Source organism: Mesocricetus auratus, unplaced genomic scaffold (assembly GCF_017639785.1).
Source record: "Mesocricetus auratus isolate SY011 unplaced genomic scaffold, BCM_Maur_2.0 Super-Scaffold_100013, whole genome shotgun sequence".
In the NCBI taxonomy this organism is placed as follows: domain Eukaryota; kingdom Metazoa; phylum Chordata; class Mammalia; order Rodentia; family Cricetidae; genus Mesocricetus; species Mesocricetus auratus.
In genome coordinates this window covers 38,668,199-38,694,943 of record NW_024429196.1, presented here as the reverse complement: position 1 = coordinate 38,694,943, position 26,745 = coordinate 38,668,199, and the positions used below count along the sequence as shown (strand labels likewise).

The 26,745-nt window shown below is 38.4% G+C and overlaps 1 protein-coding gene across 7 annotated transcripts in view; it reads left to right on the top strand.

Moving 5' to 3' along the window:
* The window catches only part of Hecw1 (HECT, C2 and WW domain containing E3 ubiquitin protein ligase 1), a 279,382-nt gene that overhangs the window by 116,386 nt on the left and 136,251 nt on the right, over positions 1-26,745 (top strand). For all 7 annotated transcript variants that reach the window (XM_040755624.1, XM_040755621.1, XM_040755623.1 and 4 more), the window contains one exon: positions 12,990-13,314. In XM_040755624.1, coding sequence (XP_040611558.1) covers positions 12,990-13,314 — 325 coding nt within the window. The remainder of the gene's footprint in view (positions 1-12,989; positions 13,315-26,745) is intronic.

Genomic DNA, 26,745 nt, shown 5'->3' with positions numbered 1-26,745 from the left:
GATGGACATTTGGGACTCTCTCTACCCCATTATTTGGTGATTTCATTTAGATTGCCATCATATATGTATATGTTTTAGGAAGTTTCTACTGTATTACGTTTCCATACTACCCCTCAAATGACTCTTAATTTTAACTGTCTCTCCCCATGTTCCCTCATTCATCCCTCTTTCTCCTCTCTGTCCCCTCTTGGTCCTCTCATTCAAACCCCCAACCAATCATCCATAACTATCCATTCTATGTCCCTTTCTTAATGAGATCTATACTCTCTAGTCCCTTACTTTATCCTAACCTCTGTGGTTCTACATATCAGGTCACATCTAATTGAGTTATTGGTCAAAATGATCCCATGAGAGAACCCAAACAACCTTTCTGATGCCAAGACTATAGGTTACTCTCCACAAACTGACAGCAAGGTCCAATTGCTGAAGACAACACCTACACAACTCATGGAGAAGTCAAGCTGGTGCCTATTAGAGCCTTTACCCATAAGTTCCAAAGTGTTTGATATGAGAATGTAATCTGCACAATACCAAAATAAGAAGCATAAACATTAAACCAGCTGCAAACCCTTTGATCTATAATCATGTCCTACCTGCAAGCAGCACAAAGCTTATGGGGGTAACCAACCAGTAACTGATTTGACTTGAGGACCACTCCATGAGATGGAACCCATACATGACACTGCTTGGTTGAGCAGGAACAGAGACTAAATAACACAGAGACCAAGGGTAAAATGAAATATCTGCCTTCCTCTTGAGTGTTGGGATTAAAGGCATGTAACACCACAGCAATCCCTTTAAATAGTGTCACTCCTGATTACCAAGCATTCTGATCTTTAATCTATGGGGAGGCTATTCTCATTCAAACCACCATATTCCAATCCCATGCCCCATAGGCTTGTAACCATATCTTAATACAAAATTCCATTCAGTATAACTTCAAAAGTCTCCATAGTCTGTAACAGTCGCAATGCTGTTTAAAAGTACAAAGTTCAAAGTCTCTTCTGAGACTCACAGCAATCTCTTAACTGTAACCCCCATAAAATCAAAATAAAAAACCAGATCACAAACTTCCTATACAATGGCACAAGCTATACATTACCATTATAAAAGAGAGGAACGGGAGCATAGTGAGGAAACACCAAACTAAAGCAAAAGAGAAAAACATCTCAGCAAACTCCAAACTCTGCATCTCTGTGTCTGATGTCAAAGGGCTCGTCAGATCTCCAACTCCTTTCAGCTCTGTTGACTGTAACACACTTCTCTCTCTTGGGCTATTTCCATACCCTATTATGAACTTTTCTCACCAGGTGTCCCATGACTCTGGTATGTCCAATGTCTTGGGGACTCCCAATTAAATGCAGGCTTCACTTTCACAGCTTCAAAAAATGGCTTCTCTGGGCCTCCATACAGGGACACCCTGACACACACCTGAACTCAGCAGCTTTTCTTAGCTGTGCAAGGAGAGTCCACAACTCATTTCTTGTATCTTTGACTCTAAAGCCAGAACCATGTGGCCAAAGCTGCTAAGTTCTTCTGCCTCCTGGGGCCAGAACTTAGCCTCAGTGTTCAGTCACATCTGCATCAGCTTTCCATTGTCATGGTTCTTTTACTACTGAAGATTTTCTGTAATTCTTTTTAACAAGTTGGAAGTTTAGCTTGGTGGGCTCTTGGCTTGAGGTCACCACTCCCTTTATTCCATTTAGTATCAGGCTTTTTTAGACTATCTCTGCGAGCACAGGACTTGGCTCTATTTATACTTCCTGCTGTTCCTTTTCTCCTCAAACTGTACATTTTGTGTTTTTCCTGACTTGGCTTGCACCTTTTCATTATAGATATACATAAGAGTGAATGCTAATAACCACACAATAGAGTCAATACTAGGCTGTCTTGAAATCTCCTTTATCAATGCAATTAATCCAAAAACTCTTCAATTTAGCCCCAGGCAGATTTTTTGGACAAGCAAAGAAAGCAGCCACTTTCTTTGCCAAAATAGCACAAGTTACTTACTAATATTCTTCTCTTCAGAATGTTCTTGAGCTAAAGTCCCACAGCTCAAATCACCCTCACCATTGTTTTCCAGGAGTCTGCTCATACGGCCATTCAAGTTATGAACAAGTCATTCAATTGCTTTCCTAATCCAAAGTCCCAAAGTCCACACTCTGCCCACCAGCAGCATGGTCTGGTCTATCACATCAATACCTGGCTCCCTGATACTGACTTCTGTCTTAGTGTTCTATTGCTATGAAAAGCACCATTGCTGCAGCAACTTTTATTAAAAGGAAGTATTTAATTGAGGCTTGCTTACAGTTCAGGGGTTTGGTCCCTTATCAGCATGTCAGTGAGCATGGCAGCATGTAGGCAGACATGGTACTGGAGAGGTAGGTAAGAGTTCTACATCCAGATCTGAAGCCAGCAGGAAGAAAGATCCACTGGGCCTGGCTTGAGCTTTTGAAAACTCAAAGCCTGCCCCAATGACATACTTTATCCTACAAGGTCACACTTCTTAATCCTTTTAAATACTGTCACTCCTGGTGACTAAGCATTTAAATCTGTGAGCCATTCTCTTTCAAACCACCACACATAGTATTGTGGTCAGATAGGATATACAGGGTTATTTTTTTTTCTGTATTTGTTGAGACTGTTTTTGCATCCCCAAATATGGTCTACTTTAGAATAACTTAAATAGGCTGCTGAATAGAATTCCTTGGTATTTGAGCAGAATATTCTGGTAATATCTGTTAGGGTCTTTTGGTGTACAATGTTGTTTTATTTTGGTGTTTCTCTACTTTTTGTGCAGATGATCTGTCCATTAGAGAGAGTGAGGTATTGAAATCACCTATTTCTAAGTTGTGCTTAACCTGTGTCTTAGAGTTTATCAGTATTCTTGTTATAAAATTGAGTATATATATATATATATATATATATATATATATATATATATATATCTGCTGGTGGTGTATAGATAGACTTGATTTTTGCGAATTGATTCTGTATGCTGCCACATTGTAGAAAATGCTGTTTCTATAAAATTTGTTTCTAGAAATTTTAGGAGTCTCTTATGTCATCTGCAACTAGGAAAAGATTTATGTATTATTTTCCTATTTGTATCCCTTTAATTTCCTTCTCTTGCCTAATTGCTCCTGCTGGTGATTTAAGTACAGTATTGAAAGGGAGTGGGGATAGTGGACAAAGCTTTTTCATTTCCGATTTCAATAGGATTGCTTTAAGTGTTTCTCCATTAGGATGATGTTTGTTGTGGACTTCTGATATATAGCTTTTATTATATTGAGATATGTTCCTTCTGTCCCTACTTTCTCTAGAACTTTTATCATGAAGGTGTATTATATTTTGTCAAAGGAATTTTCTTCATCTAGTCAGTGAGTGTGTGATTTTTGTCTTTAAGTCCATTTATTTGTTTTATTACATTTATTGACTTGTTTTTTTTAACCATTCCAGCATCTCCAGGACAAAGACAGTTTGGTCATGGTGGATAATCTTTTTTATGTATGTCAGTAGGCAGTTTTCAATTTGTATCTAATAAGAAACATGAAAGTGTGTACCCTTGACTCATTTTACAGGATAGATTTGTCTGACATACCAATATTGAATGAAAATTACTTAGTTTCAAGGCGTGAAACATATCACTCCACATTTCACTGGCTTTCAGGATTGCAGATGTTATTCTGATACATTTCCCTTACACTCTGTTAATTTAATGCTTTTATTTGCTTCTATTTTTGGTATTTTGACTATAGTATGCAATGAAGAGGTTTCTCTGGTCAATCTGGTGATCTAAATGGTCCCTGCATTTGTATTTTCATTTCTTTCCAGATTTGAGGGATTTGGGGTTATATGTCTCATTAAACAGATTTTTTTGTGCCATTAGTTACCTCAGCTCCTTTTTCTAGCCCACAAATTCCTAATTTGGGATCTTGGCCATATCCCAGGATTCATGGATGTTATAGTCATATGAATTCATTATTTTTCCTTGTTGATATGTAAATGTAGTCTTTTTGTTAACTTTGTCCTCCATCTCTCATATTCCATCTTTTCCTTGGTAAAAAATATTGGTGATGCTTTAAACTTTACTTTTGCTTGATTTATGGAGCTCATCATCTATAATGTCTATTTTATACTTATTTTAATTATCAATTTCTTTGCTGAATTTTTCATCTCTATTTTGATTTTCATAATTGCTTCTGATTTCCTTACACGTTGTGTTGACTTCTTCTTCCCCTCTATGAGGCTTGCTCACTTTCTTCTTCTGGACCTGGGTTGAATTCCTTTGTTTCTTTGAATCCTCTTTGGAATGTTTTATTAGCAAACTTTTGAAATCTTTAGATGACATTTTATGTATTTCAATGTCTTTAACGTTTTCTGAAGAGTTACCATCCTTTGAAATAGTCAAGTTGTCTAGTTTTTAAAAGTTCTTCTAGTTTTGCAATAAAATTTCTGTATCTGTTGGTTTGGATACCCCTTTTGATTTGATTTGAGGGGTCTTGTTAGGGAGCAACTGCTTTTTGAGAATTCAATACCCAGTGCCACCTAGTCTAGACAAAATCTATTATGATAGCAATAACACCAAACCATACAAGACATAAAAATATACTTAAAATTAATTATATCATCACCAATGATGATACACCAGGTAATGGAAAAAAGCTATATAGAATATGCTACAATGTTTTTTAAAAATTACTTAGAGTAGCAGCTGGAGACAAGGCTCAGTGGTTAAGAGCACTCACTACTCTTCCCCAAGATCCAAGTTTGTTTACTATACCCATGCAGGGTAGCTCATAACCACCTGTAACTCTAGCTCCAGGAGATCTAAAATTCTTCTCTTCTGTCCTTTGTGGGCAACCACATATAGGTAGCATACATTTACATACACACACATAATAAATAAAAATAAAAATATATCTTTAAGAATTACAATGAGTGTGAAAACAGTTAGTGAATGGGGGGACAGAAAGTGAAAACAAGGATTAAAAGAATAGAAGGGGGAAAGAAGAGTAAACAAGAATTTTATGTAAGGAAAGAAAATGACAAAGAATTATAAAAGAGAGAGAAAGGAGGGAGGAGGGGAAACGTTTATTCAATGATGTAAAGAATGAATAAACAAAATTAGAACAATAAAGAAGAACAACGAAAATAAAACACATCTTTAGATACTATAAAGTAAAAATAGTGGTAAAAGTATAATAAAAGTAAAACAAAGAGAAACCTAACCAGTGAAAAAAGATAAAATGTTACAGTGATTTTATTGTTGTTTTGCCCCACCTTTGGGCCATGAAACACGAACCACAAAACTCAATGGAACCCATGTGTAGTTTATTGGGGAAAGGGAACAAAGGGAGGGGTAGGTGTTGGCCAACCAGGTACAGAGATAGAAGGGGAATGGGAAAATGAAAGGGACCAGAGGTGGAAGGGGGAGAAGAGAAAAGAAGGGGAGGAATAAGGGGCAAACAGGTAGGAGATGCTCATTTAAAAGGGAAAGCTTGCACATGCATACAGAGTCCTCATGCAGCCACGGAAAACATAACGTATGACATAGCCACACAACATAGGGCCCTTTAAGCTGTCTAAGTATCTGCCTGAATGCCGGTGTGCATCCCTTGCCAGTTGCCAGGGCGTGGGGACAGCATAATGCTTGGATACCAAACAATCTCACCTCTTATTATTATTAAAAAGGTGGGAGTTGGCATCCTGTCATTATTCTGACCCTGCCCCCTGACAACTAGCAGGACATACACACCAGCATTCAGCCAGATACTTAGACAGATCAAAGGGCCCTGTGTTGTGTTGCTTGGCTACAGCATGCATTACACATTACATGACTGTGCAAGGACTCTACACATGCGCAAGCTTTCCCTTTTAAGTGAGCACTTCCCATCTGTGTGTCCCTTATCCCCTTCCCTTTTTTTCCTCTTATCCCACTTTTTCTTTCCCTTATCCCTTCTTCTCCCTAACCCTTCCATCTCTGTTTTGCTTGGCCAACATCTACCTTGTTGCCTTTCCCCAATAAACTCTAAGTGGTTTTGATGAGTTTTGTGGTTCGTGTTTCATCCCCCACAGGTGAGCAAAACAATGACAGATTTCTTTCTGGATCACTGAAAATGTGGGCTATATGTCCAATGTGTTAGAAGCATTGCTGCACTGCTACTCGTGAACCTGTGTTGGAAAAGCTGCTTCTTTTTGTTACCTGTAGTTGTGTGTAAAGCAGTGGTCTCTGCTGGCCACAGATAGCTATGAATCCTGTGAGCTAGGCAGGTTCTTCATCCATCCTCTTCAGAGTCCCAGCTTTTACCATCTGGGAAGTTTGCTGCTTAACTGAGGCATCTTCCAAGTACATTGAGAAACATGGGTCAGAGAGACAGCTAAGTGGATAAAAGCACACACTGAGTTTTTACAGAGAACCTGAGTCCAGCTCACAGCTATCTGTAACTTCTAGGGAATCACTATGCTCTTCTGGCCTTCACAGGCATTTTAACACAGATACATACATATCACACATGCACAGATACACACACATATACACACATACATACACACACATACCACACAAAGTAAAAGTAAAATGTTTAAAAGATTCAGGAAGCAAGCACAGCACAGAGAACTGTGTGGATAGAGGGCCAGCCTTCCACTCTCAAGGCATCAAGGATGTAAATCATCCTGCTGGAGGATGGCTGAAATCTATAGGAGGATAGACTGCAGCTATGGGTAGTGGCCTGCTGAAACCCCAGCAATGAGCAAGGGGTAGGCTACTCCTGAGTTTATGAACCCGATCTCAGGCTCAGTGTTAGCAGACACTAGTGCTGCTAGCAGACAGTTCTCACTTGAGTCCCACCCCTGGCCAGTGAGGGTAGGCTGCCTTTTCCCTTCCACTCCAACACTCCAAGCATGAGCTAAGCCACCTGCTGCTTGTGTTTTGCTTGTCCTTACCCCTCCCTTGTCCACTGAGCAAAATCCTTCCCGGGCTGCCCCTTGCTTTGGGAATTGAAAGGATAAATTCAGGCTCCCTGTCTTGTAGTAGTTCTCAACCCCCAGTATAGCTCCATTTCAAAAATATGTTTTCCTTTAAGATGGCATTTTCCCCTTGCACTTGAAGAGACAAAATGTAACACTGTCTTATCAAAAGCTGCAACTGCTTTTGAGCCTTGTGACGTTTGCGTATGCGCTGAGAGCAGGGCTGCCAGTCTCTTTTCAGCCATCTGGGTTTCCTTTGGAAGACATTTGCTTTCTCTCCCCCAACAGGGAGTCATGTGCCTAAAGCTTGGATTCTTTTCTGTGTGCTCATCTTTTCTGCGCCTTCAAGTGCCCTGTTACAATACAACCTGTTAATTTTGAGGGGCTTTTGCTTCCTCTCCTCTTGGAATAGAAGCTTTAGAAGCTTTTTCTTTTCTTACTCTGTTTCTTCTCTTTTTTAAGCTTATTCTGAGTCTTCATCCATCTTAATTCCTCTTACTTTAATTTTCTGAATTCCTTGGTAAAAATAAACAAGTTTTTAAAATTTTTTCATTACCTCACATACCCCAAGAGGAATGACCAAAACTGGGCATAGTATGAAAATATTTGAGGAGTCTGCTTAAGTAAAATAGCTTCTACTTTAGGAATAAAAATCCTTTCTTTCTCTTTAATGAAACTGATTAATTCCATCTTGTATATTTCAATATTTCCTTAATTATTTCTTTTCTTCCTATGATTTTTATTTTAGAGACATTTTACAAGTAATTACTTTTCTCTGTATTCTGTTCTGCTATTTTTTCCATTTGAGACAGCATAAACTCACAACTTAATGTTCCAAACACCAAGAATCTACTAATGATTCTCAGAAACCAAAAAGAGTGGAGCCTTTTGTTAAAAATATTGACACATAATATGCTCTCTCTAGATGTGATGTATTTCTGCGTTAATATCCCATTTCCTTTCAGAAAGTTTTGTTTTATGGTAAATAATAGTAACAAAAAAATCTGAACAATCCCAAAATATGTCTAGATAGTTCTCATCAGATCTGTTTTGTTAAGAGTCGGCTAAAAATGTGTATTTAACCTAGTACCAAACTAACAACTATTTAGCTAATAGTTGGAAAACTGAGATAGTCTTACAATCTGCCTATCAGTATTTGATTTTGCTTACCAAAAAAAATGAATTATGTGATACAATAGAGAAATGTCTGGGAGCAATTTAGTTATGCTTGATTCTTGCTCATTCAGAGATTGGGATTTCCTTCCTCTGAAAGTAAAGCAAAAGCTCATATGTCAGAGGATGTGTTTCCATAGAGATTAGGCAGAAGTCCAGGGTTGTAAAACAGTGACATAATGCTTCAGGCAGTATGTGGTCTTTATCCGTGACTATCGCAAAACAGGGTAGATCTCCATCTGTTCCCCACACTTTAGAAATGATGATTGAGTTGCTTCTTCCAGCCCTGTCAGTCTATAATATCCTGGGAATGGTTGTGAATGCCTAGGAAAAGCCTGATCATGAAAGAATCCCATGTTAGGCCTTCAGTGCTATTGGCATACTGCATTGAAGGAGTAACTAATACAATGCCCTTATCACAAAACAAGGTTTAAAAGGTTAGCCTGGTGAAGTGAGAGGTCTTTAAAAGAGTAACTAGGTGAAGCAAAAGTGTGTCCACAAAAGACAGATGTGTCAAATAATAGCCTCATATACACTCAATTCACAGGATTCTGTCAACTAAATATCAGCAAAACAGGAAATTACAATTAAGATAAATCAATTATTGTGAAGCTTTAGTAAAAACACCTGTTTAGGACATGATGAAATACAGTTTTATGTTTAGCCTCCTTTATATACAATTTATTGTCTCTTTCTTCTCTTTCTGGATTTTATTTTCATATGGCATAATAAACCATTTCTGAGTCCTTGGTCCTGCCTCAATTTAATGGGCCAGGCTTTGTAGAATCCCCATCTTTCCCCTGTGGGAGGAGTAGATGGGGGCGGGGTGGCCTGGAGGGAAGGAGGCAAGGGGGGCAGAAGGAGGGGTGAGAGGGAGATCTCTGGTTGGAATGCAAAATGAAATTTAAAAATTAAGACAAACAAAAAGAAATAAAATTTTAACTAAAATTTTAAAGGCTAAAATAATCTTAGACTAGTTGTTATGCCAGGCATAGCAGCTATAAAGAGACTAAAGCTTCTAGCGACGGAGAGTATGACAAGCCAACTAACATTACAATGATAAGAATATTTGCAGAAGAGTGGAATCATTGAATAGAAAGCCCACTCATTCTCTTAAAAATGAAAGAAGAAACAAAGGGATAATACAGCAGATTTTGAGCTAGAGTATATCCCTAAAGTGCTGTATATCCTGCCTGCAGTGTGATAAGTGAGTACCAAAAACCACTTTTACAGCTTTCCATGTTTATAACACTATGGGATTACCATATATTGCATTAAAAGATCATTGAATGATGGAGAAGCCTGGGTATGAAGATGGATTAAAGGATGTCCATGAATGCCCAAATAAAGAATTAACAGATGTTTATTTGGGGAACACTCACACAATGATAGTAAATACTGCCACAGTCTTCTTCCCCTCAAGGTGAAGCATCTGTCCTGCAGGATGCTGAGACCACAACCTAAGAGAGCTCTTGTGCCCCTCCTCTTCCTTCAAGGAGGTCATGGCAGCACTCCGAAGCCACATTCTAAGGTCATTACTCAAGTCTACTGGTGGAACAAGATGCCATTACATAGGTGGGTGGGAGAGTATAGACTTTTAGAATCAATAATCATTATATATATCCCAGTTCCCTCTCCCTCCCATCCTCTCATGCCCCCCGCCAGCCCCCATCCCATCCCTCTTCTGCTTCACAGAAAGGATGAGGCCTTCTATGGGGGATCATCAAAGTCTATCACATCATTTGGGGCAGACCCTAAGTCCTCCCCCGTGTATCTATCCTCATAGAGTATCACTCTATGGGGAGTGGGCTCCCAAAGTCCATTCATACACTAGGTATAAACGCTGTTCCATTACCAGGGGCTCCGTAGACTGTGCAGGCCTCCTAACTATCACCCACATGCAGGGCCCTGTTTCCGTCCTATGCTGTTTTCCAAACTGTCAGGCTGGGGTCCATGAGCTCTCCCTTGTTCAGATCAGCTGTTTCTGTGGGTTTCTCCAGAGTGGTCTTAACCCCTTTGCTCATCACTCCTCTCTCTCTACAACTGGATTCCAGGAATTAGTTTCAGTGATTAGCTGTGGATCTCTGCTTCTGTTTCCATCAGCTACAGGATGAAGGCTCTAGGATGGCATATAAAGTAGCCATCAATCTCATTATAGGGGAAGGACATTTAAGATATCCTCTCTCCATTGCTTAGATTCTTAGTTGAGGTCATCCTAGTATATATCTGGTCATTTCTCTAGTGCCATATTTCTCTTTAAACCTATAATGGATCCCTGTCGCAGTGCTAGTCATAGGTTGTCTCTCTTATTCTAGGCAAATGCCATATTGCAACCCAGCATTCACCAGTAAAGATCTTATTTCATCAGTGTTTCCATCCATGTCTTTGTCTTCACCATGTAAACCATTGTTACTCAAGTAATTTGATAATTGTAAGAGAAAAGCTTATTCTTCAATGAATTCTATAAAATGATAGCAGAATTTACATCTGCAACAAAAAAGAAACTTGCTAATTTTTTTGAGGACCTGCTTAACATTCATATGAAAATGTTACCTTCTAGGACTCTTGATCTGACTTATTTTTTTCTGCCAGGTAAAAAATGAAAAGGCAGGGAAATCTCACATAACAGACAGCAACATTAACAAACCTTATTACAAGTAAACACACACACACACACACACACACACACACACACACACACACAGAGGGGCGGGGTAGAGAAAGACTCCTAGAAGAGCAGGCAGGGAGGAAATCCATTTTTCCCCAGGAGAGCTGCAGACTTTTGATGATTTTGGTGGTTTGGGATGGGGCCTCCTCCCCTAATTTCAGACTGATTCATGTAAAGAAATGGGATTTGATAGGCACACAGTTTCAGATAGCCATGTTCAGGACTGACCTTGAACATATATGACCAGGCTGGGAAGGTCAGCCAGAAGAGGACAAATCTGGGAAGAGGAAGAAGCCCAGAGGCTTGTCATTTAAATTACCTTCAGCCCCTTCTTTATCTTTCTGCCTGTCAGAGATGTGACTGACTCCTAATCTTTCAAGTAAAACTTAATTAATTAATGGATTAATCAAAGTAAACACTCACAACTTTCTCTGGTCTCAAGAGATTGCTCAGTATCTAAAGTGCTTGCCATACAAAAAAGAGGACCAGAGGTTAGCTCTTCAGAACTTACCTAACATGGTTTGCTTGTAATATCAACCTCTGAAGACAAAGCTAGGCAAACCCTGGAGCAAACTGGCCATATTGGCAAGCGCTGGGGTTGACTGATAGACCCTGATATGAATGAAGCGGAGGAGTAATCCAAGATTACCAACACAAGCACTAGGCCTCTGCATCCATGCATCCACACATATGCACACACCTGTTCACAAATGCACCCAGACACATGCAAACATGCATATACATGCATGTACATACAATATACACACACATGCATGTGCACACACACATGAAAAGAAGAAAATGGTTACAAACAAGCAAAAAAACATAAAACCCTCATCTTCCTAACAAAATATATCCTCCCTAACATCAAACCTTATAAAAGGAGCCTCAATTCTGAAAATTGATGTGCAAAGCATTTACACAGAACCATGCCTGCAATTTTAATTATCTGTAGAAATCTGGAGGGTCACAAACAGGACGACTTTAGGGTCTACTGAGAATGAATTTAATTGTAATTACTATAGGGTCATCTGAAGAGTTATCAGGCCAGTGGTCAAGAGATAACACAGCTGGAAAGCTAGTAGCAGCTGCACTGTGTTGTCTAACTCACAATTACACTTTTGACTGTTCATTTAAATCAACATTGTTTTCAATATCCATGATATTATCAGCACACTTAAATGGTGTCTGTAAACTGAAGATTCATATAATTTGAATGGTAAACTGGCACTGGGTCTGGCCCTTACAGTTGGAAGGCAAAATATCATTAGCTGTCACTTAATCGGTCTGTATAATAAGGTATAGTCCCTGGAGTCTGAACAATGTGAGTCAGTGCTTTTTCTGAGCTTTTCTTTTGTGAAAGCAAAAATGCTATTGGACACAGAACATGAACCCTTTAAAGCTGAAGTCCCCCAAATGTGAATGTTAATCGAATCTTAATATTCATCGATGAAATCAGAGTCACTCTTGCTTGTTTTGAAAGTGAATGCCCGCTTAAGTTCTATGTCATGGCAACCCTCCAGGTTTGCTAATTTTAAACACTAACAAAGAAAAAGCAACTGCAGTGTTTTCTACAGTTACAGTTGAATGAAGATAGTTCTATGAGATCAGATCTGATCAACAGTTCTGGTATTCTAAAAGTACTAGAATAAAAATTTTAATAGACATTTCAGAGGGCCCAGAAACATACCATAGAATCAAGGGGTTAAAAATGAAGAGGGCCTACCTCATCCAGGAGGAACCATTCTGGACTGTGTGAAGGAATTGAATGTATCAAGAATGACAGAAATAGACAATGAAGATGATCGTAATTTACCCTAAAAAAGGATAAAACTTGAATCAATTGCACTGATGTTAGAGAACTCAAGAAGTGGGTGCCTATTTGGGAACAGGGCTTCTACCTGCAGGCTGCGCCTTCCAGAATAAACTAGACTGGACGGAGCTGGAGGAAACAGGCTCCAGGAGCGCATGAACAGATAACTGCCTTGTGTATTTGTTCTTTGTGGATGCAGACAAAAGGCCCCTGTCGTGAAAAAGGTGCTGTGTGTTATGTTTCACATCTCTCCGAAGGGCAGCCCCCTCCCAGTTTATTTCCCTCAACATATCTTGATATCTATCAGGACGTGACAAGATTTGCTGTTTTTTTGTGATCCTGCTCAGTATCTTCTTTCTTCTACAGAATCTGTACCAGAACAGGTTTTTAGGCCTGGCTGCCATGGCGTCTCCATCTAGAAACTCCCAGAGCCGACGCCGGTGCAAGGAGCCCCTCCGCTACAGCTACAACCCAGACCAGTTCCACAACATAGACATTAGAAATGGCGCCCATGATGGCATCACCATCCCTCGCTCCACCAGTGACACTGACCTGGTCACTTCAGACAGCCGCTCTACACTCATGGTTAGCAGCTCCTACTATTCTATAGGGCACTCCCAGGATCTGGTGATCCACTGGGACATCAAGGAAGAAGTCGATGCTGGAGACTGGATTGGCATGTACCTTATTGGTGAGTACATTATCACCCATGACTCCACTCATTGGAGCTGCTCACTCATCTGCCCCGGCTGACAGTATGCCACACTTAAGTGTGTGGTTAGACAGTTCAAAAAGAATCTTACTCGTAATTCACTGGTTTTTTATTTTTTTGACATGATATAATTACATAATTTCCCCTTCCTTTTCCTCCTTCCAAACCCTCCCATGTACCCATCTTGTTCTTTCAAAATTTGGACTCTTTTTTGTTATTATGAAATGCATACATGTGTATAAAAGCATAATATATAATATGTGTGTATATAACACACATATATACCACAATCACAGAGAACCGAGGTAACAAAAAGAACCCTAAGAGAGACAAACATGGATCCTCCTAGGAAGGGGAAAAAGATAACATCTCCTGAGTAAATTGGGAGCATGGGGGCAGGGGGAGGGTGCAAAGGGAGAGGGGATGAGGGGATGGGAGGAGGGAAGAATATATAGCTCAATTAAAAAATCAAAGAAAAAAATACATATATATTTCTGAATACGACCTTCTCAGTCTGTATAATGTTACTTAAATGTATGTTTTCAAGGCTGATAATTTGCTATTGGACAACTAATTGGTGTGCTCTTCTCTGGGGCAACTATTTTTCCTTCTCTCACTCTGTGTAATTGAAATGCACAATCAGCAGAGTTATACTATAGTCTAACATGCTGGAGACCTCCAGTGCTTACTTTTTTTTACAGACATACAATAAAGCTACTCTTACATCCCTTTTTAATAGATGAAAATCACGAACTGTCAGAGAAAAACATGATTAAAAACAAACATTATTTGTAACTAGAGGGACACTCCTCCTTTGTACCCAAGTGAATGGCAAAAGCCCACCTTAAATCCTCATGCTTGTAGGGAACCATGCACTCGACCAATGTACTAACATCTCTGAAGAGGTAATTTCAAGATTTTTCTTCCAACAATCTTTTCTCCAGCTCCTTCAACACCCCTACTTTATACTCGAAACACATGATGGAATTGTATATTCAGTCATATGGGGAAAGTTTATTGCTTATTATTCAGAATATGGAAGTTCCATAACTGAAAGAAAATGAAAAAAGATTTATATATACACATATATATAAATTTTCTCAAATCTATTCAAACAAATCATATTATGCTTGTAAATTTTATATCGTGGCAACTATTTTATAAAATTATCAACATTTTTATTTGTTTTAAAAACAAACCTTACAACTTGAAAATATGATAAATTACATAAAAATAGGTATCTCCTCTATTACATATAATAGAATCCAGTCTGAAACAAATTGACGTGATTATCCGCCGACCAGTGTGTAACTGGGGTACTCTGAATGTCACCAGAACCTCCAAACTTGCAGTTTGTCTTCAGACATTATAACACACACCACCAGATTCAATACTGCTGACTATCACAGGAAGCAATACACATTATGAGCAATTTATAACCTGGTTCATTTTTTTCTTATAAAATATTTGTCTGACTAAATAGTCAGAAAACAATTAGTCTCATAAAATATTAGTTCTGATAAAATATTTTGTATAACTAATTAGTCAGGAAGCAATTAGGAAAATACTTTTACTCTCTTGAAGGTTCTATGCAGTATAGTGTGTGTGTGTGTGTGTGTGTGTGTGTGTGTAATAAAGATGAAGCAGGCTGGACAGATGGCTCAACTGTTAAATAAAGGGTAGGCTCACAACCAAAAACATAATAAAAATGAAGCAATATACATTTTGATGTTTTTATGAGACTGACGCTACTTACTGCACTAACGAGGCACCTCATTATGATGTTTTTATACAAGTAGTAGTTACTAGATAAATTTGACTTCTGACCAGGAAAATTCAATATATTTTAAAATTAAGTTTTCAAATAAAATAACATCTACCTAAAACAGAGATTGAAAAATAACAAAAGCCCATCAATCATACACTTTTAGTGTATGGTGTTTTATTGTATATTTGACTATCAACACTAAATACACAAATATTTCATTTTAAAGTACTATTTTTGATATCTTGACAAAAGACTCCACTTAGGTAGACTTTGAAAAGTCAATAGGACTCTAATTAGAGTTAAGCATTCATTATTACCATTGAATAGTCTGAACCTTCAATTTGCCACCATCTTCCTCCCACCTACCTCTGCTTTAACTGGAAATGCAATTTATCACTTAAAGGAATTGTTTGTTGCCTGTGAGCATACACAAACACATAATTTTAAATCAACTCTTTACAGGAACATCTTCCCTCAGTTTGTGAACATTGATGCCATCTTTCAAGTTAAAGAAAAAAATGGAAGATGAGTCTGTTAAAGAAGAAGACAATGGGCTCAATATGAAACTTACTGAATGTGAAACACAGCAGGGACAAATGTGCTAGTTAGTTTTAGTCACTAGACATTCTAGAGCTACCTGGGAAAAAGGAGTCTCAAATGAGGAATTGTGTTTATAAGATTATCCTGGGTTTGTGCCTATAGGACATTTTCTTGATTTATGAATGAGGTTGAAGGGTACAACCTACTGTGGGTGGTGTTATCCCTGGGCAGGTGAGCCTGGGTGGTATAAAAAAGCAATCTGTGTAGGCCATGGGAACAAGACAGTAAGCAGCATTCTTCTGTGGTCTTTGCTTCAATTCCTGCTTCTTGTCTCTGCAGATCAACCATGTAGATCCATGCTAGAGTTTGTCAAATTGTGGTACTTGGTACCCTGTGAGTATATAAGGTCAATCATAGATTATATGTAGGAAAAAAACATTAGAAGGCCCCTACCAGAGCAAGGGACAAATATAAAGGAGAGGGAAACTCAACAGGAAGATGGAGGAAGTAGTAAAGAAATAAGGCAGCTAGAAATTCACCCCACAGAGAAGAGAAAGGGGATAGTAAAAGAAGGAAGAGACCATTGGCCATATTGAGTTTCATGGAACTGTGAATGAGTAAGATCTGGTATTGATATGACATTTTTTGACTGAACCAAAATAACCATAACTCATCATTTTAGAAAGTTAATCTGGCAATTTGTTATTGTCATAGCAGCTACACATTTATAACTGTTATATTATTTAATGTTGAATGGAAACACTTTACTTTTTTCTTCAATATATGTTTTATTTAAATTAGAAACATGCATGCTTCACATGTCAATCTCAGCTCCCTCTTCCACCCCTCCTCCCTTGTCCCTCTACCAGCGCCCCAACCAATCCCACACCAATCCCCACACCATTCCCCAGGGAGGGTGAGGCCCTCCATGGGAGGATCTCCAGAGTCTGTCATCCAGGGCAGGACCAAGGCCTTTCCCCATGTCAGTAGTATTTGCTGAAGGAAGCAGAGGCAGGAGGATCACAAGTTGGAAACACTTTAAATATCATCATACTTCAAATATAGTTTTCCAATCCAAAATTATCTATAAATCTTAAAAGTTTATAATTCATGTGTCCTTAGTAGCCCATCTTCCAGATTTGCAGTGCCTTGTCTAAGCTCAAGTCATAGAACTAGACCTAGAAACTTAAAGGTAGGGGTGGTTGTTTAATCTTACCTGCCATTTCCATGTGAGGAGATGTGGTGCAGCCCTCCCACAGACATGAAGCTTCCTCTCCCAGGGTTCACAATGGCCATGGAAATTATGCTGGTGTTTTAAAAAGCATCAGAAATGTGTTGTTCTACATCAGTAGGGCAGAGCAATGTCCAAACAGAGCCAAAATTATGATGCATTTTGGCATTATATGACCTCCAGACTTTTCCATCAAAATAACATTTTCTTCTTCTGTAAGAAGGTAAAGATGCCTATACACAGAAAGTGATATGACCTCCTCCAATGATGACACCGTTACAAAGTCACCCATGCTGCTCTTGGGCAATAGGAACCTAGAAATAGGTTAATAGCATTAATATCGGTACTGTTACAGCATCATAGCATTTAGTTCATCTTACTAACTGAATGACTATTATAAGATAGATAATAGCAACAAATAAATAATAAATAACTAAGATAGATTATTTCTGGGTGATAATATGGAGAAGGGTCATGTGGTTCCAATGATGTGTAGACAATGTTTAGAATGATACTCTACCTGTAGACAGATATATTGCCTCTCCAGGATATTTTCAGGCTTAGATAATCTTAGCCATTTTTAGATTGGTTCTGTTTATACCTTCCCACTAGTCTCAAGCAAGCAGAAAAATTCACATTGCCCTGTCTTCCCCAAATTCTGTAGATAAAGGTTGTTAGCCTAGCTTCCATTTGGAGATATTTTTATTTGTGTCTCTTTGTAATAAAACAGCACACGTCTATAAAAAATTTAAAAGTGAAAAATCTCAAACAACTTAATTATGCACTTTAGAACCTTGGAAAACCATGAAGTCAATAGAAGGAAAGAAATAATTAAGATAAGAGAGGATAGGAAAGAAATGAAATGAAAAAAGAGAAAGAAACCAATGCCAAGAATTAATGAAACAAGAAAAGAGTTGGCCCTTTAAAAAGTGCACTGTATTGATAAACCCTTAGCAACATTGACTAAAAGAAAGAATGAGAAGACCCAAATAAAAATTAAATATCAAAAGGGAGACATTACAACAAATATGAATAAAAATATTATTATGATACATGTCTAAAACCCATATTCTACTAAACTGGAAAAATCCTTTTAAAATGGATGAATTTTTAGACACATATGACCTTCCCCAAATTAAACTAATATGAAATAAAAATCCATAGATCTACAACAAGTCATGAGATTGAATTACAAATAAATCTAAAAAAAAGACATATCTTCCAAAAAAAGTCCAGGTTCAGATGTCTTCATTGCTAATTTTGCCAGGCATCCAAAGAACTAACACCAACATTTCACAAACTATTTCATCAAATAGAAAGGGAAGGATCACAGTCAAATGTCTCTACAAAGGTAGCATAACCTTGTTACTAAAGCCAGGTAAAGGCATATAAAAAGAAAATTACAGAATTTTGTCACCAATGAACACAAATGTGAATAAAGCTAGCTTAATCAATGCAGAAAGACACATTCCCTCATGATAAAAGTCCTGAAGAAAATAGGAATGACAAAACATATCTCAAAATAATAAAAGCTATATATAACAAATGTGTAACCAAAATTATACTAAATGAGATTGAAAATAAAACCATCCCCACTAAAATCAAGAATAAGCCAAGAGTTCTTATGTTCTTTGCTCATAATATAGTGATAGAAATCTCAGCTAGAACAATAAAAACAAGAGAAGGAAATAAAATGAATCAAGTAGGAAAGGAAGAATTCCTACCCCTATTTGGAAACATGAGCCTATAATTTAGACTCCCTAAAAACTCCACTAGAGTTCTTTTTCTGTGACACCTCCTAACTGGTTGCCATGTCAAGATGAAACTGAATGTCTCCTTCCCAGTCATCCACTCAGAAACTCATTGAAGTACACAATGAACACAAACTTCATACCTTCTATCAGAAGTACATGACACATAAGTAAGTAGCTCCTGATGCTCTGGGTGAAGAGAGGAAGGGTTATGAGTTTTGAAGGAGGTAAAACAATGTTTTCACATGAAACATTTCTTGACCCACAAGAGAGTGTGCCTACTCTTGAGTAGGGGTATTTTTGTTATAGACTGAGGAGAATGCAAGAAAGGGAGCACAAGTGTGTTCAGGATGCATTGCAGATGCCAGTCTGAGTGTTTTCAACTCGGACGGGGAGTGGGGGCTGTTCCTAAGCTGATAGATACTACTGTATCTCAAGCTGGGGCACAAATAAGCTAGCAGAATCTGGAAACTTCTAAATCTCTCTAAAGACAATGATGTCCACCAATAAGTCGTCAGAAAGCCCTTGAAGAAAGAAGGTAATAAGTCTAGTAGCAAAGCACTCAAAATTCAGTGTCTAAGATGCAACATTATGTTATTCCACATGTCCTACAACAGGGGGACCTGAGTGTTGCTCCAAAGAAAAATGCACTAAGAAAAATGAGGAGAGGGTGATGAGTGTTCTAAACTTTTGGCCAAGAGAATGAAAGAAGTTAAAGAAAAATGCTAGCAACATATTGCCAAGAGATACAGGCTTTCCTTCCTGGGAGCCAGTGCTTCTAAGAAATCCAGGCAAAGCTAAGTCTTTAAAGTAACAAATAACTAATCAGACCTTTAATATATATATAAAACCTCTACCAGAAAACTCTTAGCAGAGTAGCAAAACATAAAAGTAACAGAGAAATGAATAGTGTGGTGGGGAAGGACTGATGGGCATGCCTTTGGGGAATTAATCTTTGTTATTGTTCTAGCTAGCTTTATGTCAACTTGACACAACCAAAAGCCATCTGAGAGGAGGGCATCCCAATTGAGAAAATGCCTTCTTAAGATCAGGCTATAGAAATGGGCTTGTAGGGAATGTTCTTAATTAGTGATAGGGGAGGACCCAGACCATTGTAGGTGGTGTCACCCCAGGCTGATGGATCTGGGTTCTGTAAGAAAGCAGGACGAATAAGCCATGAGAAGCAAGCCAGTAAGCAATATTCCTCCATGGCTGCTGTATCGCTCCTGCTTTCAGGTTTCTGCTCTGTTTGAGTTCCTGTCCTGACTTCCTGTGGTGATAAGGAAGCATAAGCAAAATAAATCCTTTCCTCCCCAACTTGCTTTTGGTCATGGTTTTTCATCAAAGCAATAGTAACCCTAACTAGGAGGTGAAAAAACCTGTTCACCATGGAAGACACCATCACCTAGTGGTAGAGAAAAGAAACTGAGCAGCCTTATGAGTTTTTCATTGCTTCTTGACTGCAGGTACAATGAGAACAGATGTTCCAAACTTCTACCACTTGACTTCCCTGTCATCATGAACTGTGCCCAGAACCTAGACTAAACCCTTCTTGTTTACATTGCTTTTATTACCATAATATTTTGTCACATAAAAAACAGCTAAGAAGTGACCTTCCTATATACCAATACTATACTATGAACAAAGTCAGAAAAACAATCACATACACAATTGCCTAAAGAAAAATTCAAACATCTCAGAAGGAACATAACCAAGGAAGTCAAAGAACTTTATAATGGAAACTTTAAAACACCGAGGAAAGAAATGAGAGAAAACTCTAGAAGATTAAAAGAAAACTCCCAAGGTCATGAATTTAAAGAATTAACATTGCGGCTCATGGCAATACACAAAGCAACGCAACAATTCAGTGCAATCCTCATCAAAATCCCAATGTCCTTCTTCAAAAAAAATGAAAAACAAATCACAAATTTCATATGGAATCACAAAAGATCCTCTGTAGCCCAAACAATCATAAACACAAAGAACAGTGTTGGAGGCATAATCATACCTGATTTTAAGAGGTATTTCAGAGCTATAGTAATAAAAGCAGCATAGTACATTCCATTTGTAAAAATGGGCACACAGATGAAAGGACAGAATAGTGGGCCAAGGTATAGCCACCTTATTTTTTTCACAAAAATTCTAGAAATACTGATTCTTCAACAAATAGTGCTGAGAAAACTGTATATTCATATAATGAAGGATAAAATATTAACTCTACTGATTTTATATATATAATAGAAGATTAATATCTATAATATACAAAGAATTCAAAATAAAATCAAACATCAAAACCCAAAATAACCTAAATAATAAACTGGTTAATAAGAGCAAAATCAGGTCTTGAATAATGAAGTAAGTACACATTACCAAGAAACAGGATCAAAAGTCAATGGCCATCAGAACAATGCAAATAAAAGAGGCACTGAGATTACACTTCCCTTATTAAGAATGGCTGTCATCAAGAAAGCAAATAGCAAATACAGTCAAGATTGCAGACTATAGGGCAACCTTACACTCTGCTCATAGAATGTAAACTATTCTAGACATAAAAAAATCAGTATAAAAATTTCTCACAAAGCTAGGGTTTTCAGATGACCCAGGTATATCGCCTCGGAGTCCAAATCAACATATCATAGAGATACCTTTACGCCAGTGCTCACAAATCACAGCCATATTAACAATAGAAAAGTTGTAGAACCAACAACAGAGGAACAGATTAACAAAATATGGCATACAAACACAATCAGATATTATTTATCCCTAAGGAAGTCATGTCATTTGCACAAAACTGGAGATAGCCATAATAAGCAAGCAAATTAAGCTAGTCTCTGACATACATTGCATGTTTTCCTTCAGTTGTGGGTCCTAGACACACACACACACACACAAACACATCCATTCATACATACATACATACATACATACATACATACATACATAGTGAAAGTAAAAGTAAACAGAGAATGGAGAAAATTAGTGCAAGGAGATGTGGAGAACAGCAAGGTATGGATGAGAGTACACTTAGAGTATATATCTGTATGAAAATAGCCCCCTGTAGTGCATTTTAAAAAGAAAATAAAAATATTATGAGGCCCAGAATGAAGAAGATATGATATATGATGGAGTCCATGAGAGGCAGAAGGAGAGGGAAGGGGAGGGAGAAATGAGGGGGGGAGTTAGACTCTGGAAGGCAAACACCATCAGACCCCTTCTCTATGTCTCTTCATTCACAAATGAGGATCAAGTCAGAAATTTTAAGAAGCTTTTCACAAATTTCATACAACTAATAACTATACAAAATAATAATTTAAGAGTCATTGCAGAGGTTGTCCATGATTATTACTTTCTGTTTATGGAGATGTTTAAGAACTAATTAAGTTGAGAGGTTCCTCCGGTAGCATCAGGTAAACAGGCCAGCTTCCCGGCCTGTGTTCCAGTGCCTGCAGATCGCCTGGGAACTACACAGAGCTCCCAATCCCAGCGGGAGCCAAGCACCCCAGACTCCAGGTCTTCTCTCCCACCAACGAGACCAGGAAACCAGAGGAGGCTGGGAGTCCAGGGAAGCAGAGGTTCCTCCGGCAGCTTCAGGTAAACAGGCCGGCTTCCCAGCCTGTGTTCCAGTACCTGCAGATCGCCTGGGAACTGCACAGAGCTCCCAATCCCGGTGGGAGCCAAGCACCCCAGACTCCAGGTCTTCTCTCCCGCCAATGAGACCAGGAAACCAGAGGAGCCAGGGAGACCAGGGAAGTAGCTGTTCTGGATCAGGTACAACAGGACCCAGCATAGGGTCCAGGGGACCAGGTAGGAGGCTAAGCGCCCCAGATTCCTGTTCTTCTTCTCCACCCACGGAACCAGCATTTGGACACGGAATAGAAGAACCACCAGATTATTGGACTTGCTAGCACCCACCAAAAGGGAACTCTGGTCCCCAGACCAGTAAGGGGCTCTTTCTGCACCCACTAGAACAAGAGATGGGAAAGAGACAATACAAAAACACACTCAGCAACAGAAAAACAAATATGACACCGCCAGATTCTAGAGACTCAACACCAGCAAGACCCCAACATTCCAATGCGAACAAAGCAGAAGAGAATGACCTTAAAAGCACTTTCATGAAAATGATAGAGGACCTAAAAGAGGATATAGGAAAATCCCTCAAAGAAATGGAAGAAAAAACAAACCAAAAAATGCAAGAAATAGAAGAAAAAACAAACCACAAAATGCAAGAATTGGAAGAAAAAACAAACCAAAAAAGGCAGGAAATGGAAGAAGAAACAAAGCAAAAAATGCAAGAAATGGAAGAAAAAACAAAGCAAAAAATGCAAGAATTGGAAGAAGAAACATACCAAAAAAGGCAAGAAATGGAAGAAGAAACAAAGGAAAAAATGCAACAAATGGAAGAAAAAACAAAGCAAAAAATGAAAAAAATGGAAGAAGAAACAAACCAAAAAAGGCAGGAAATGGAAGAAGAAACAAAGCACAAAATGCGAGAAATGGAACAAAAAGCAAACCAAAAAATGCAAGAAATGGAAGAAAGAACAAACCAAAAAATTCATAAAAGGCAACAAATGGACAAAAAGATAAACAGAAAATTGCAAGAAGCCATGCAAACACTTCAACGGTTGAAAACTGAAAAAGAGACATTAAAAAAACACAATCTGAAGAAAGGCAGAAAATAGAAAAGCAGGACAAACAGTCAGGCACTACCAATACAAGCATTACCAACAGAATAGAAGAGATGGAAGACAGAATCTCAAGTGTTGAAGTTACACTAGGAGAAATGGATTTTTCAACCAAAGAAAACCTTAAATCCAACAAATCCTTAACACAAAACATCCAGGAAATATGGGACACCATGAAAAGACCAAACCTAAGAATAATAGGTATAGAAGAAGGAGAAGAAATCCACCTCAAAGGGGCAGAAAGCATATTCAACAAAATCATAGAAGAAAACTTTCCCAACCTTAAGAAAGACATGCCAATGAAGGTACAAGAAGCCTACAGAACACCAAATAGAGTGGACCACAAAAAAAATTCCCCTCGCCACATAATAATCAAGACCCCAAACATACAGAATAAAGAAAGAATATTAAGAGCAGCTAAGGAAAAAGGTCAAGTAACATATAAAGGCAGACCTATCAGAATTACACCTGATTTCTCCATGGAAACTCTGAAAGCCAGAAGGTCCTGGATAGATATTCTACCTACACTAAGAGACCATGGATGCCAGCACAGACTACCATACCGGGCAAAGCTCTCAATCACTATAGACGGAGAAAACAAGATATTCCATGACAAAACTAGATTCAAGCAATATGTGTCCACTAACCCAGCCCTACAGAAAATTTTGGAAGGAAAACTCCAACCCAAGGAAGCTAACTACAACCAGAAAAACATAAGCATTAGAGAATCCCTCTCTACCAACAGCCAAAAGAACAAAGGGGTGAAATTCCACCCATAATTCCACCAACAACAACCATCGCAAATCGAAGAAGGATGAGCAATCAATGGTCATTAATATCCCTCAATATTAACGGCCTTAACTCACCCATAAAAAGACACAGACTAGCAGAATGGATTCGAAGACAGAACCCTTCCTTCTGCTGCATACAAGAAACACACCTCACCCTCAAAGACAGACATTACTTGAGAGTTAAAGGTTGGGAAAAATTTTTCAATCAAATAGACCCAAGAAACAAGCAGGGGTAGCAATCCTAATATCTAACAAACTGGACTTTAAAATAAAATCAATCAAAAGAGATGAAGGAGGTCATTACATACTCATCACAGGTGAAACCCACCAAGATGAAGTGTCTATCCTGAACATCTATGCCCCAAATACAAAGGCATCCACATTCGTTAGAGAAACATTATTAGAACTTAAATCTCATCTAAAGCCCCACACAGTTATAGTGGGAGATTTCAACACACCACTCTCACCACTAGACAGGAATACCAGACAGAAACTCAACAAAGAAGCAAAGAGTCTAATAGAAGTAATGACCCAACTGGGATTAACAGATATCTATAGAACATTTCATCCACATAAAAAAGAATATACCTTCTTCTCACCACCACATGGAACCTTCTCAAAAATAGACCACATACTTGGCAACATATCAAACCTCAGCAGCTACAAAAAAATTGGAATAACTCCATGCATCTTATCAGACCACCATGCTTTAAAATTAGAATTCAACAACAACACAAATTGCAGAAAACCTACAAACTCATGGAAATTGAATAATGCTCAACTGCACCATCCCTGGGTCAAAGAGGAAATAAAAAAAGAAATTAAAGACTTCCTCGAATTCAACGAGAATGAAGACACAACATACCCAAACCTATGGGACACTTTGAAAGCAGTGCTACGGGGGAAGTTCATAGCACTAAGTGCTCACATGAAGAAACAGGAGAACAGTTATACCAGAGAATTAACATCACAGCTGAAAGCTCTAGAACACAAAGAAACAAACTCCCCCAGGAGGAGTAGACGCCAGGAAATAATCAAATTGAGGGCTGAAACCAATAAAGTAGAAACCAGGAAAACAATACAAAGAATCAATGCAACGAAGAGTTGGTTCTTTGAGAAAATCAACAAGATAGACAAACTTTGTCCAAACTTACCAAACAGCAGAGAGTGAACATGCAAATTAACAAAATCAGAAATGAAAAGGGGGACATAACAACAGACTCTGAGGAAATCCAGAGAATCATTAGGTCATACTTTGAAAACCTGTACTCCACAAAATTCGAAAATTTAAAGGAAATGGATGACTTCCTGGATAGCTATCACTTGCCAAAACTAAATCAAGTACAGATAAGCAATTTAAATAGACCTATAACCCCTATGGAAATAGAAGCAGTCATCAAAAGTCTCCCAACCAAAAAAAGTCCAGGTCCAGATGGCCTCAGTGCAGAATTCTACCAGAAATTCAAAGAACAGCTTATACCAATTCTTCTCAAAGTGTTCCACACAATAGAAGCAGAAGGGTCTTTGCCAAACTCTTTCTATGAGGTTTCAATAACCTTGATCCACAAGCCACACAAAGATACAACTAAGAAAGAGAACTTCAGACCAATATCCCTCATGAACATTGATGCAAAACTATGCAATAAAATACTGGCAAATCGGATCCAAGAACACATCAAAACAATCATTCACCACGATCAAGTAGGTTTCATCCCAGGGATGCAGGGATGGTTCAACATATGAAAATCCATCAACGTAATCCACCATATAAACAAGCTGAAAAACAAAAATCACATGATCATCTCACTAGATGCTGAAAAAGTCTTTGACAAAATGCAACACCCCTTCATGATAAAGGTCTTGGAGAGATCTGGGATAACAGGGACATACTTAAACATAATAAAAGCTATATACAGTAAACAACAGCCAACATCAAACTAAATGGACAGAAACTTAACGCAATTCCTCTAAAATCAGGAACAAAACAAGGCTGTCCACTCTCTCCATACCTTTTCAACATGGTACTTGAAGTTCTAGCTATTGCCATACGACAACAAAGGGGGATCAAGGGGATACAAATTGGGAAGGAAGAGGTCAAACTTTCACTGTTTGCAGACGACATGATAGTTTACATCAATGACCCAAAGAACTCTACCAGGGAACTCTTACAGCTGATTAACACCTTCAGAAAAGTGGCAGGCTACAAGATCAACTCAAGAAAATCAGTAGCCCTACTATATACAGATGATAAAAGGGCTGAAAGAGAAATCAGAGAAACATCACCCTTTATAATTGCCACAAACAACATAAAATACCTTGGGGTAACGCTAACCAAACAAGTGAAAGACCTGTATCGTAAGAACTTTGAATCTTTAAAGAAAGAAATTAAAGAAGCCCTCAGAAAATGGAAAGATCTCCCATGCTCTTGGATAGGTAGGATCAATGTAGTAAAAATGGCAATCCTGCCAAAAGCAATCTACAGATTCAACGCAATCCCCATTAAAATCCCAGCACAATTCTTCACAGACCTTGAAAGAACAATAATCAATTTTGTATGGAAAAACAAAAGACCCAGGATAGCCAAAACAACCCTGTTCAACAAGGCAACGTCCGGAGGCATCACTATCCCTGACCTCAAGCTCTA